Source organism: Bos indicus x Bos taurus, chromosome 26 (genome assembly GCF_003369695.1).
Source record: "Bos indicus x Bos taurus breed Angus x Brahman F1 hybrid chromosome 26, Bos_hybrid_MaternalHap_v2.0, whole genome shotgun sequence".
Taxonomy (NCBI): Eukaryota; Metazoa; Chordata; class Mammalia; order Artiodactyla; family Bovidae; genus Bos; species Bos indicus x Bos taurus.
Genome location: NC_040101.1, coordinates 27,083,234 through 27,095,914, shown reverse-complemented (window position 1 = coordinate 27,095,914; position 12,681 = coordinate 27,083,234). Strand labels below are relative to the sequence as shown.

General features: G+C 43.7%; 1 protein-coding gene across 12 annotated transcripts in view; it reads right to left on the bottom strand.

The window, feature by feature from the left end:
- Positions 1-12,681, bottom strand: part of STN1 (STN1, CST complex subunit) — a 59,379-nt gene that overhangs the window by 14,740 nt on the left and 31,958 nt on the right. For 4 of the 12 annotated variants that reach the window (XM_027528835.1, XM_027528836.1, XM_027528839.1 and 1 more), the window contains exon 10: positions 6,549-7,514. The exons of the other annotated variants lie outside the window; for them this stretch is intronic. In XM_027528835.1, coding sequence (XP_027384636.1) covers positions 7,357-7,514 — 158 coding nt within the window. In that variant the 3' untranslated portion in view covers positions 6,549-7,356. Of the gene's footprint in view, positions 1-6,548; positions 7,515-12,681 lie in introns of those variants that run through there. 12 annotated transcript variants of the gene reach the window in all.

Genomic DNA, 12,681 nt, shown 5'->3' with positions numbered 1-12,681 from the left:
CAAGCACTTGAAGTAGCAAATGGGGAAAATTGAGGTTTGAGTTCTTCAGGATGTTTATTCCAGCTGTGTATTAACTAGGACCTCAGCGTCCGGCCTTGGACTATTTCTGTGGCTGATATGACCAGGCCTCCCTCAGCTTCTGATGGAAGTAATGGCCAGTGTCCAGGGCAGAACTACATTCGTCCAGAGGTTGCCTGTAATGAACTGATGCTAGATGCCACTCATATCTAAAGAAGTAGAAATGCAAGCAAAACCTACAAGTTGTTTTTACCAATCAGATAGACAGTGATTAAAACTACTAATAATATGTACAATTTTAATATGTACATTCTCAGTTGTGTCTGACTCTTTGCGACCCCACGGACTGTAGCCCTCCAGGCGCCTCTGTCCATGGGATTTCCCAGGCAAGAATATTGGAATGGGTTGCCATTTCCTTCTTCAAATATGTACAGTGTTGGTGAGCTTGTAAGCAAAGAGTAGGCTCATAAATAAAAGAAAATAGGACTTACTTCCCTGGTGGTCCACGGGCTAAGACTCCACACTCCCAATGCATGGAGCCCAGATATGACCCTTGGTCAGGGAACTAGATCCTACTTACTGCAACGAAGAGTCGCATGCTGCAACTAAGACTCAGCACAGCCAAATAAATAATAAAAATTTTAAAAATAAGTATTTTTTTAAAAAGAGAAGAGATAACAGATCAACCTTTCCAATGAATATTTTGAATTTTTAAATGTTCAAGACCTTTCTCCTGGTGGTTGTTAATAAAAATTTACCATACAGGGACTTCCCTGGTGGTTCGCGGTTAAGAATCTGCCTTGCAATGCCAGGGATGCTGTTCAGGGAACTAAAATACCACATTTCTGTGGAACAACTAAGCCCCTGCACCACTAGAGAGTCTGTGCCCGCAATGAAGATCCCAATAACTGCAACTAAGACCCGTCACGGCAGCCAAATACATAAAAACAAAACAAAATAAAACGTACCTTACAAATACATGCAAACATATGTCAAAGAAAAGGAAAATGTACAAGGATGTTTCCTGCATAATTGGTCACAATAGCAACAAACTGGTGACCAATTAAACGTCTTTCATTAGAGGGTCTGGTTAAAAACCTTAAAGGATACATAAAAACGTTAAACATACAAAGGTATTATCTGACCATTTAAAAGAACGTAGTCAATCTTGCATGCTGAAGTGGAAAAAAAAAAAAAAACCTGAATTTTAAGATATGTTATTAAACAAAAAAGCAAGGTGCATTTAAAATAATGACATATATTTTGGGCAAAATATTGTTATTTTTCTAAGTATACATATAATCTAAAAAAAAAAAAAAAAGAGTACCTGGGAAGTGATACACCAGTTTTTCTCCTTTCTTTGTACTTTTGGATATTAAGAAAATTTTTTTTAAAGAACAAGGCTGTGACAGGGACTTCTCTGGTGGTCCAATGGCTAGGACGCCATGCTCCCAATGCAGGGGGCCTGGTTTGATCCCTGGTCAGGGACCTAGATCTCACATACTGCAACTAAGACCCAGTGCAGCCAAATAAGTAAGTTGAAAAAAAGAATGAGGCTGTATGTATATAAAACCTGAAAGATTATCTGTGAGTGATTATATTTCCCCAGTGTGGCCACAGCAATATTCCCATTCTACATGCACTTCTCAGACAGTTAAGTCGCTCACTCATGTCCGACTCTTTGCGACCCCATGGACTGTAGCACTCCAGGCTTCCCTTTCCATCACCAACTCCCGGAGTTTACTCAAACTCATGTCCATTGAGTTGGTGATGCCATCCAACCATCTCATCCTCTGTCTTCCCCTTTTACTCCCGCCTTCAATCTTTCCCAGCATCAGGGTCTTTTCCAATGAGTCAGTTCTTTGCATCAGGTGGCCAAAGTATTGGAGTTTCAGCTTCAGCATCAGTCCTTCCAATGAATATTCAGGACTGCTTTCCTTTAGGATGGACTGGTTGGATCTCCTTGCAGATCTACGTGCACTTCTGGAGCCTTGTTACTCCCCATCAGGGGTAGTTTATTCCCTTCTTCTGGAGTCTGGGCGGCACTCGGTGACAGCCCTGACAATCAGAATGCTGCAGAAGTGACACTGTGCGGCTTCTGGGACTCTGCACAAAGTGGCCGTGCAGCTTCCGTGTGGGATGTGCTCTTCCTTGGGGTGCCTACCCTGGAACCCTGCTGCCATGCTGTGAGGAATCCCAACCTAACTCACAGTTCATTGAGTACATTCAGAGTTGTGCAAACACCATCACTACCTAATTTCAGAAAACTTCTGTCACCCCCAAAAGAAACCCTGTGCCATAACTCTCCGCCTGCCCCGACTAATCCATTTTTTGTCTTCATGGATTTGCCTATTTTGGACATTTCCTATAAATGGAATCATAAAATATGTGGCCTCTTGTATCTGACATCTTTCACTGAGCACAATGTTTTCAAGGTTCATCATACTGTAATATTTATCAGTACTCTATTCCTTTTTTATGGCTGATTAATATTCCATTGTATGAATGTATCACATCCGTTTATCCACTTATTAGTAGTTGGTCATCTGGGTGGTTTCCAGTTTCTGGTTATTAGGAATAATAGTGCTGAGAACATTTGCGTACAATTTTTTGTATGGAAGTATGTTTTCAAATCTCTTAAATTCAAGTGCTATAAAATCACCTATTGATATTAAATGATATATAATACATAAAAATGACACAAAATACATAAAAAATTAAGTGATACTGAATAATAACAAATGATACATAATTTAAGTAATCATTCATTAGAGCAGCTTTCCTAAGAGCAGCAAACCTGTTCCCTCATAGTAATTCAGACATAGTATGATTCATTGGGTAGACCAGAAGTCACAAGATGGCACTATTTCAAGCCCAGGTTTTTCACTAACTTACACAAAGATTTCACCACATCAGTCTGAATTAATGAGACACCACTTTACTGTCTCTGTTTAAAAACAAAAAACAAAAAACCAGGGCTATTTTGTGGTCTTCAAAATTCCTCTTTTGATGTTACAAAGTGAAAGCTATCATTTAAATTTGACATACAGGGAGAGGCTGGAGTCTCTTCAGGAATTTGGGATTTGATTTAGAATTCCTCTGAACATGGAAAACCTGGGACTGACCTGTTTGGGTTTACCTAATACAAGTTCAATAAAAATAAGTCATTAAAAAAAAAAATTCTGGATTAAGTAAAAACTCACTTATGTGGGAGTCTGGGATCACATTTAGAGCCTCCACCTGTAATAGACTCCTATGCAAATAAAAACTCTATTGCAAGGTTCTTTGTCCACGGACATGATTTCCCTTCAGGTTGCTCTCCTTCTCTCCCAGCACCTGCTGCCAGCTTCTCCAGCAAGCCTCATCACCGTCTTCCTGAGTTTGCCTGTATGCTTCATGTAAATCTAGTAAGGAAATAATGAGATGCTTTTTTCCGGCAGTTGCTCTAGAGGCCACTTGTAGAGAAGAGATGGCACTAATAAAAAAGTGCGGATGTTTTCTCCAGTGGAAAACTACAAGTTTGCTTGGTTTTAATCCTTGGCACCAAGTTTTGGGTTCCTCATCACTGAACAGACTTCTTTCTGCTTGGCTTCTTCCCGGCCAGTGTCCTGGCACACTATCAGAGGGGGAAATAATTAGAAAGAACTGTCTTATAGGGATGAGAAGCACTGGGCGCTTACCAGATGGGGATAATCAGGAGTCTTCAAACAAATCCTTGACCAGACAGAGCACCATGTGTCTTTTCGCTTACGTTAACTATAGGCAGTGTTCCCGGCTCCTGAAATGTGTGCATGGAAAGGGCAGGGGGACGTCTGCTCAGTTTCCCTCATTCCCAGGGGGACCCCTGGGTTGCTCTTCGGTTCGTGAGCAGTGACCCAACTGTAGCCCCAGAGAGTTTTCTAGGAGCTTCCCTGATCTCACTATGGAGGGAAAAGTCTCATTGCATTCTTGGTTCACTGAGTGTGGGGTGGGGAGCGAGAGACAGCTTTGTTATTTCTGCATGACACTTGGGACTCTCCTGGTGGTCCAGTGGTTAAGACTCTGCTCTTCCAACGCAGGAGGCACAGGTTTGATCCCTGGTTGGGAAATTAAGATCCTGCATGTTGCTTGCTGTGCCCCCAATTTTTTTTTTTTAATTAAAAAAATGTTTGTGAGACAGTTGGGGAAGTGTATGACAACATTTACTAACTGTAACACTACTCAAGTATAGATATGTAGTTAAAAAGCATCTGACATCTCACCTTCCAGAGGTAACAAGTGTGTCACTTTGGGGAGCATTTCTAACAATCTGATGTGCATAATTATTCATTAGAATTTCAAATAAACTTGTGAGCATTTGTGTTGTGCTTGTTCAGAATCTGACCCTGAGACGAGAATCAAAAAGGAAGCCGTTCATTTGGGAGAGGCAGCAAACAGTATTGGAGAGGGGTAAAGTAAGACAGGGTAAGGTAGCCGAGTGAGGGTGATTATCAAGTTAGCTGCTGTTGTGGGCGGATGGAGCCTAACCCCACAGACAAACTCTGCGAAGTGCTGTAGAACATGAGCCTCAGATATATTTCACTGGAAGGGTGAGGGAACAGAAGTATTTACACCCCAGGTCCCATTGGCTGAAGCTGGTAGGTGTTAATTCTGAGTACTTCCAGCCTGAACTGGAGAAAGTCCCCAGGAAAGAGAGGAAGCTCTTAGCAGGTGGAGGGGAGCCACACACACACACATAGTCGTGGTATCACTTGGAAGATGTGCTGGGCCCTGTTCTAGGTGCTGGGACACAGCAGGAAATGAAATAGAGAAAAAGTCTTGCTTTCATGGAGCATTTCTTCTGTTGGGGAGAATATAAGCAGGGTAAGTAAGAAACATACAGAGCGTGTTCCACGTGATGAGAAAAGCACTGTGGAGCGGGGCTGCTGTGCTCCGCTCCACAGCGGGAGCTGAAGAGGGGCCAGGGAGCAGAGAGGACAGTAGGAACCCCGCCATATTCCAGGCGTGGCAGTAGAGGAATGAGATGCCGTTATGGGCAGGTAGGACATGGGATATGAGAGGAGAGGAGTCAATGGGCTTGGCCTGAGCAACTGGGAAAATGGAGCTGCCTCTTCCTGAACCAGGGAAAACTTCTGAAGGAGCATGTTTGGGGTCAGTGGTGGTTGGGGCCTGGCTTTGGGTATCTTACATTTGTGATGTCTGTTGGGACACCTAAATGATGCTGTCAGCAGGAGGCTGATTGGAGGATCAGGACTTCCAAGAGGTGTGAATTGGATGTAAACTGGGGTTTGTCAACATACAGATGGTCTGAGCCTTGGGACTGGTTGAGATTCCCATGGGAGCAAGCTAAACAGAAAAGAGGTTTGGGACTGAATCCTAGGAGTGGAGTGGTCAACTGTATGTATGCATATACTTGCCACATTTATATGGATGGATATGCAAAACACTCTCTTTTTAGAAACATACAGACACACACAGCGGGTTGCAGGTCAGTGGTATTATATAAATAGATTTCCAACTCAATTTTCTTCCCACTCAATCTCCCGGGGATACTGCTCCATGGCAACAGTATTTGTCTACTCCATTGACTTAATGGCTGCATAATAGTTCATTGTGTACATGTACCCTAACTGAGTTTTCCCTATAGAGGAATATTTACCCCAGTTTTACACAGCAGTGGGCACCCTGGACACTCTCTCCATCCTCTGTGATCACCTCCTTGGGGTTATAGCCCTCCTAGAAGCGGGGTGGTTGTGTGCAAGGATGTGTCCTTTTTTTTTTGTTTTTGGATGTGTCCTTTTTATGTTCCGACTCAAGACCCCTTCCTGGCAGCTCCGATAATCTGAGATGTGCTCAGCATGGAACAGCTGCTGACCTCAAGGAGGAACCATTGGGGTGTCATTACAGGTAAACCCTGTTCTATAGGAACCCTTCTAAATACAGGGCACCTATCTGGGTAATAACTGCTAGAAGCTGGGCAGAGGTTTGGGTCAAGTCAGGAAAGTCCAAGACAGGAAGTCGTCTGTCGGGACTCATTCCAGGACTCACACATGGAGCCACAGGCGACTTCTGAGTATAAAACCACTGTTTCCACACAGAGCAGAACAGACCAGGCCTGCAGGCTCTCCAGTAGAGCTGCTAAAAGCTTATTACATCAAATTCTAAGGATGCAGCCAAAGGCAGATGTGCTTTTGTGAAATGACTGTAATTAACTCCAAATCTTTCCCTGCACTTGCTTTTCGCTGGCTGGATTTGTCATTGAGCTGTTAGAACAAGCCTATGCTGTACCTGTCTTTCCCAGCAAAAGCATGACCCCATCACCTGTCTGGGCACATCCCGAGTGTTTAGAAGGTGTCAGGGCGTCCTGCATGTTCAATGGTAACCTTGAAAATAACATCTATCACTGCCAGGTAATTGGCCGGCAGCCTCGGAGAACTTCAGGGTATTAAGAGACGATGTGTTGAATTTAGTCAGTGTCCTCAAGCACAGGGACATGTACTGAAATGCCTTGTGATTCAGAAGGGAGAAAAGGAAAATGGCAAACACAGAGCCATGCCTTAGATTCTGTTTTATTCCCATCATTATAAACAATTCAACCCAAGACGGGACCCACTGCTGGGGTTTGATCCACAGAAATTATAGGTCAGCAACACTCATCCAGGGAGACCTAGTCCCCTACACCAGGGTCTTAACCACCAAGAGATGCCAAGAAAGTACCTGATAGTCTGAAGTTTTCAAAAGCGTCTGAGCTGGTGATCTGTACGCTCTTCTGTTCCCGCATCCAGGGGCCTTTACCATGGAAGGTCCCTTCCCACGGCAGAACCTCCATCCAGGCCAGCCACCAGCAGTTTCTTCCTCTTCTGCTCCGCGAGTGATGCTTGGTCCAGCCCAGAGTCCAATGAGGAGGGTTTTCTTGCATGTTGTAGCTGAGATAAGTCATTTTATCCAGGATACAGCAGGTAGAAGTGAAGAGCTGATTCATTAGAAAAGACCCTGATGCAGGGAAAGATTGAAGGCAGGAGGACAAGGGCACAACAGAGGATGAGATGACTGGATGGCATTACTGACTCGATGGACAGGAGTTTGAGCAAGCTCTGGGAGTTGGATGGACAGGGAAGCCTGGCGTGCTACAGTCCCGAGAGTTGGACACAACTGAGTGACTGAACTGACGGCAGGTAGAAGGCAGCCTCCAGAATTTATGCCAAATTGCCATTCCTCAAATCACCAGATTTCATAGTTTGTTATGAGATAATTTCCCCCAGACCTATAAGCCTGGGCACGATGTTAAAACCAGAGCTTGGGAGTGAACAGCTGGTTTCCCTCCTCCCCGCTCTGCCTGTGCTGCCTGCTGGCCTCTGCTCAGAATGCCGTGTAGTATTTCTCTGTGGTGCTGACGATGTCACTCTGGTCCTCCAGCAGCTGCAGCACCTGCTGCAGCACAGGTTCACTCAGGCCTGGGCTGAGGCTCAGGCGGGCACAGGCCAGGATGTGCAGGAAGTGGCAGCCCTTCTCCACGTCTGTGGGAAAAAGGGAGTTGGCGAAGCTTGAACACACCCGTCAGACCCTCCTCTCTCCCCCACGTCCTCTCCTCTACATGGAAGTCCTTCTCTGTATTTCCTGAATCAGAACCTGCAGCTTCGTAAGACCTCCTCACCCGCCCGGTGATTCTTGTGCACATTAAAGAAGGAGATGCACTGGCCTACCTTACTGATGACAACAAACGAAATCACCTGTTCTCAGGTGTGTGCCAGGGACCACTGCTCGGGGACACAGGCCTTCAGCCTTCCAGGATTCCCAATCAGTAACTGTATACTCATAACCCGGTTGGGGTTTTAGCACTTGATCATCTTTTTCTCTCAGGAAGTCACATGTACAGGTGCACATGTTCAGTGCTAACCCCCTAGCTTCCCAGGTGGGAGCCTCCTGAGGTGGACAGCAGAGCCAGCCTGCAGCAGTCTCCTTATTCCTTCCATAAATCCTGGACCATGGGACTGCAATGGTGACCTCTGGCCTCTTCTGACTCCTCTCTGCCTAGGCTTCCAAACAGTCTGTCTGTGGTGGCTGTGTTCGAGGAACTTCTCACCCTCTACCAGAACAAATGGGACCATTTATGACAGTTCAGGGTGACTGACCGCCTTCCTAGCAGAAATCAATCATTTTGCAATAGTGGTATTCATACTGAAGTTATGACCACTAGAGGATCATGAAATCAATTTAGTGGGTTGTGAATAGCACAGACTGAGGCAGACCAGAATATGAGATTACAGAATGTATTGCATTTTAGGTAGGATAAATATTAAGGTAGACTAAATATTAATTTATATTCAATTATATATGTATATATATAGTTGAATTAAAATGTATAATAAAATGATATAATTTACTGGGTCATGACACAAAACTTATTTGTAACATTGAGTCAAAGTCAAACCTCATTCCTGGAAACCAACCCTCCCCAGTTTTCAGCAGTCAGGTCTCTCACTGACATATGCCTAGCACTTGGCCCGCTAGTGCTCTGCACAGTCACTGAACATTGTTTTCAGATGACAGAATGCGTTAGGCTCCAGGAAAGTCCTGGAGGGGTTGTGGTGATGGGCAAAACATGGCTGTGGCTTTGGGCAAGTCACTGCATCTTCAAGCCTGGTTTTCTGATCAATACGGAGTGGGACCGGAGGTGGGCGCACCTCTGAGGTCCTTCCCAGCTCTAAGGGTCAGGGCTGATCACAGGTAGTGGGCTAACAAAGACTTGTTAATTCTGACCTCTAGTGGCTACTCAACTCATTATTCCTACCAACCGGGGTTTACTGTTGGGAAACTCCACTGGTCTCCACATTTCCAGGCTGTTTCTTCAACATTTGTTTGATCAAAATTTCCTGAACACCTACTATTAATACATGTGCGGCACTAAGCAAGCGGGAACAGGTACAGAGGGCAGATGGAAAGCAGACTCTGGAGTCCAAAGGACCCAAATTCAAGTGCTGGCTCTATGACTGGGGCAAAGTGATCCATGTTTCTCATCCCGCATCCTCATGTATAAAATGGGAAGAAAAGCACCTGCTTCACCTCTGGTTGTGTTGATGAAAGGAGACTGACGGTGCGTGCTTCATCTTTGGAGAATTTACTTATCGTTATATTCATAATCTAAGAAGATGCACAAAACCTAGTCCGTGCTCTAAAGAAGCTTCAACTTTTCCCAAGAGGAAGAGCTGATGATGCTGGGTAGAGAAGGACACCAAGCAAAAACGGGTTTGCTCACGGCAGAGAGGGAACACTGGGAATCCCAGCACTGCTCAGCTTGTAACCTTAGTTTTTATAAGACCTGGGTGCTCAGGCTCAGGCAAGGTGATGTACACGCACGTATGTTCAGCAGTGCTGACTACCCCAGAGGTCTCAAAGGACTTCACAAAGGCCATTCTGCCATCTGAGGGTTGTGTAGCAAGGCTGTTCATAGAGGGGTCTTCCTGTCAAGGCGGAAAAGGACTGGCATTAGTTCTTTAAATGTTTACAATTCACCGGTGAAACCATTAGGTCCAAACTTTTCTTTGTTGGGAGATTATTTATTACTGATTCAATCTCCTTACTGTAGATCTATTCAGATTTTCCATGTCTTCATAATTTAGTCTTGGTAGGCTCTGTGTTTCTAGGAATTTGTCCATTTCATCTGGTTATACAATTTGTTGGCATACAAGTGTTTACAGTACTTTTTTATAATCCTTTTTATTTCTGTAGAACCAGTATTGATGTCCTCATTTTCATTTCTGATTTTAGTAATCTGAGTTTTATCTCTTTTTTTTAGTCTACCCAGCTAAATGTTTAGAAATTTTGATGATCTTTTCAAAGAAGCAATTTTTGGTTTCCTTGATTTTCTCTATTGTTTTTCTATTCTCTATTTCATTTATCTGTGCTCTAATTTTTATTATTTCCTTCCTTCTATTAGCTTTGAGCTACTTTGTTCTTCTTTTTTGGTTCCTTATATTGTAAACCTATGTAAGTGTTCTTAGCTATAAAGTTCCCCTTTATACCCAGCTTTTGCTGTGTCCCGTAAGTTTTGGTTATGCTGTGTTTTCGTTTTCATTCATCTCTAAGTATTTTCTAATTCCCCATGTGATTTCTTCTTTGGTCAATTGGTTAAGAGTGTGTTATTTAATTCTCACAAATCTGTAAAATTTTCAGCTTTTCTTCTGTTACTGTCTTCTAACTTCAAAAGATACTGGTCAGAGAGAAGATACTTTGTATGAGAGCTATCTTTTAAAATCTGTTGAGAATTGCTGATGGTCTAACATGTTCTGTCCTGGAGAAGGGCCCCGTATGCTGCTGTCAGGTGGTCTTCTGTGTGCACAGGTCAGATCTGGCTGACTTGTGGTCTTATTTAAGTCCTCTGCTTCCTTATCTTCTGTCCAGTTTTTCTATCCACTATTGAGAGTGGAGTACTGAAATCTCCAACTATTATCGTAGAACTATTTATTTCTCCTTTCAATTCTGTCAGTTTTTGCTTCATGTAATATTCCGATGGTCTGTCACTAAACACATAACATTTAAAATTGCTATGTCTTCTTATCGAGCCTTTTATTAACATATAATATCCTTCCTTGTTTCTTGTAACAGTTTGATTTAAAGGCTATTTTGTCTGATATTAGTATAACTGCCCCTGCTCTCTTCTTCTGAGACTCCCATAACACATACGTTGGTCCATTTGATGATGTCCCACGGGTCCCTTAGGTTCTGTTCATTTTTCTTCAGGGCCCTGTTGATTCTTCTTCCTGTTCAAATCTGCCTTCGAATCACTAGTAAATGTTGCATTTCAGTTCCTGTCCTTGTCAGAATTTCTTTTTAGTTTTTCTCTTAATCAATATTTTCCATTTTATTCACCCATCATTTTCATGAGCATCTTTAAGACAGTTGTTTTAAAGCCTCTGTGTAATAGATAAGCCATCAGGTCTTTTCCAGGGATAGTTTCTGTTGCTATTTTCCCCGTTCCTTTGAATGGGTCATAGTTTCCTGTCTCTTTGTATATCTTTCACTTTTAGTTGAAAACTGGACACTTGAATCTAATAATGTGGTAATTCTGGAGGTTAGATTCCTCCCCTTTCCTGGTGGTAGCTGTTTTTTTGTTATTGTTTCTAATTTATTTCAGTTGTTGAAGGCCGTCTCCAAGCCAAGAATAGCCTGAGATGGAAACCTAAGGTCTTCTCAGGTCTATTTCTGAGTCTGTGCCTTTTCCTGGGTATGTGAGGTCACTTTCTAATTTTCCCCATATATGCAGTTGATTTTGAATGTCTTAAGTCGTTCTCTTCTGGCTCCAAAAGGGGCAAAAAAAAAAAAAGAAATGAAGGGTTTTTAAAAAGAAGGGTGCCAGTCTTTTAAAAATCCCTTGGAAGTCACCTCAGCTGTTGGGTGAGGCAGGCACAGCAATGGGAGGAGGTGCAACAACGGCCACCCACCTCTCTGTCCACAACTCTGTGATCAGAAGCAGTAACGAGTGACCAGAGCACAGACCCCTGACACAGAGAGGACTGGGCCCTTTCTGCCCACCCTAGATCCAGAAACACATGCACAGCTGCCTGCTCTGTAGTTGGAGGGATGGGATGGGCAGCTGCTACTAAGATTTGAATCTTGACTGGAAGCAAGCCGAATTACTGTCCAAACCTTCCTCTGGAAGTTGCCAGCCTTTATAGATACTCTAGAGTTCCAAAATAGCTATAGCAGACAGATGGGACTGCTGTCTAAGCGGAGGGAAGGGTTTTTGGTGTTTCTCACTCTTCCAGCTTCCTGAGAGTTTTATAAAACACCAGTTTATTTCATCCTTATAACAATCCACAATGTAGGTACCATTATTATCTGTTTTGCATATAAAGAAACTGAGCCACAGACTTACCCAAGGCCACATAGCTTCAAAGTGGCAGAACCAGGATTCAAACCCAGGTAAGGTGGCTCCAACAGCTCGCTCTTTACAACTATGCCACACGGCCCATCTTTAGACAAGCCTAGTACCAGTGCTTTAGGGACTTAAAAGTGGCCCGTATTTATGATCCTGTCATTATTGTAGGTTTACCCCTTGCTAAAATACTCATCAGTTCAGCTCAGTCGCTCAGTCATGTCTGACTCTTTGCGACCTCATAAGTGACTATAAAGATTTTAAGTTCTCCTACCAATCATTGATGCTTTAGAAATGTGGTGTTGGAGAAGACTCTTGAGAGTCCCTTGAACTGCAAGGAGATCCAACAAGTCCATTCTAAAGGAGAGCAGTCCTGGGTGTTCATTGGAAGACTGATGCTGAAGCTGAAACTCCAATACTTTGGCCACTTCATGTGAAGAGATGACTCATTGGAAAAGACCGTGATGCTGGGAGAGATTGGGGGCAGGAGGAGAAGGGGACGACAGAGGATGAGATGGCTGGATGGCATCACTGACTTGATGGACGTGAGTCTCAGTGAACTCTGGGAGTTGGTGATGGACAGGGAGGCCTGGCGTGCTGCGATTCATGGGGTCACAAAGAGTCGGACATACTGAGCGACTGAACCAATCATCCTGTCAAGGAAAACTCAATTCTATGTTTTGTTTGAAAGGTTAGGAATGAACTAAAGGTTCAGTTGTTGTAGTTCAGTTGCTCAGTTATGTCCGACTCTTTGCAACCCCATGGACTGCAGCATGCCAGGCTTCCCTGTCCTTCACCATCTCCTGGAG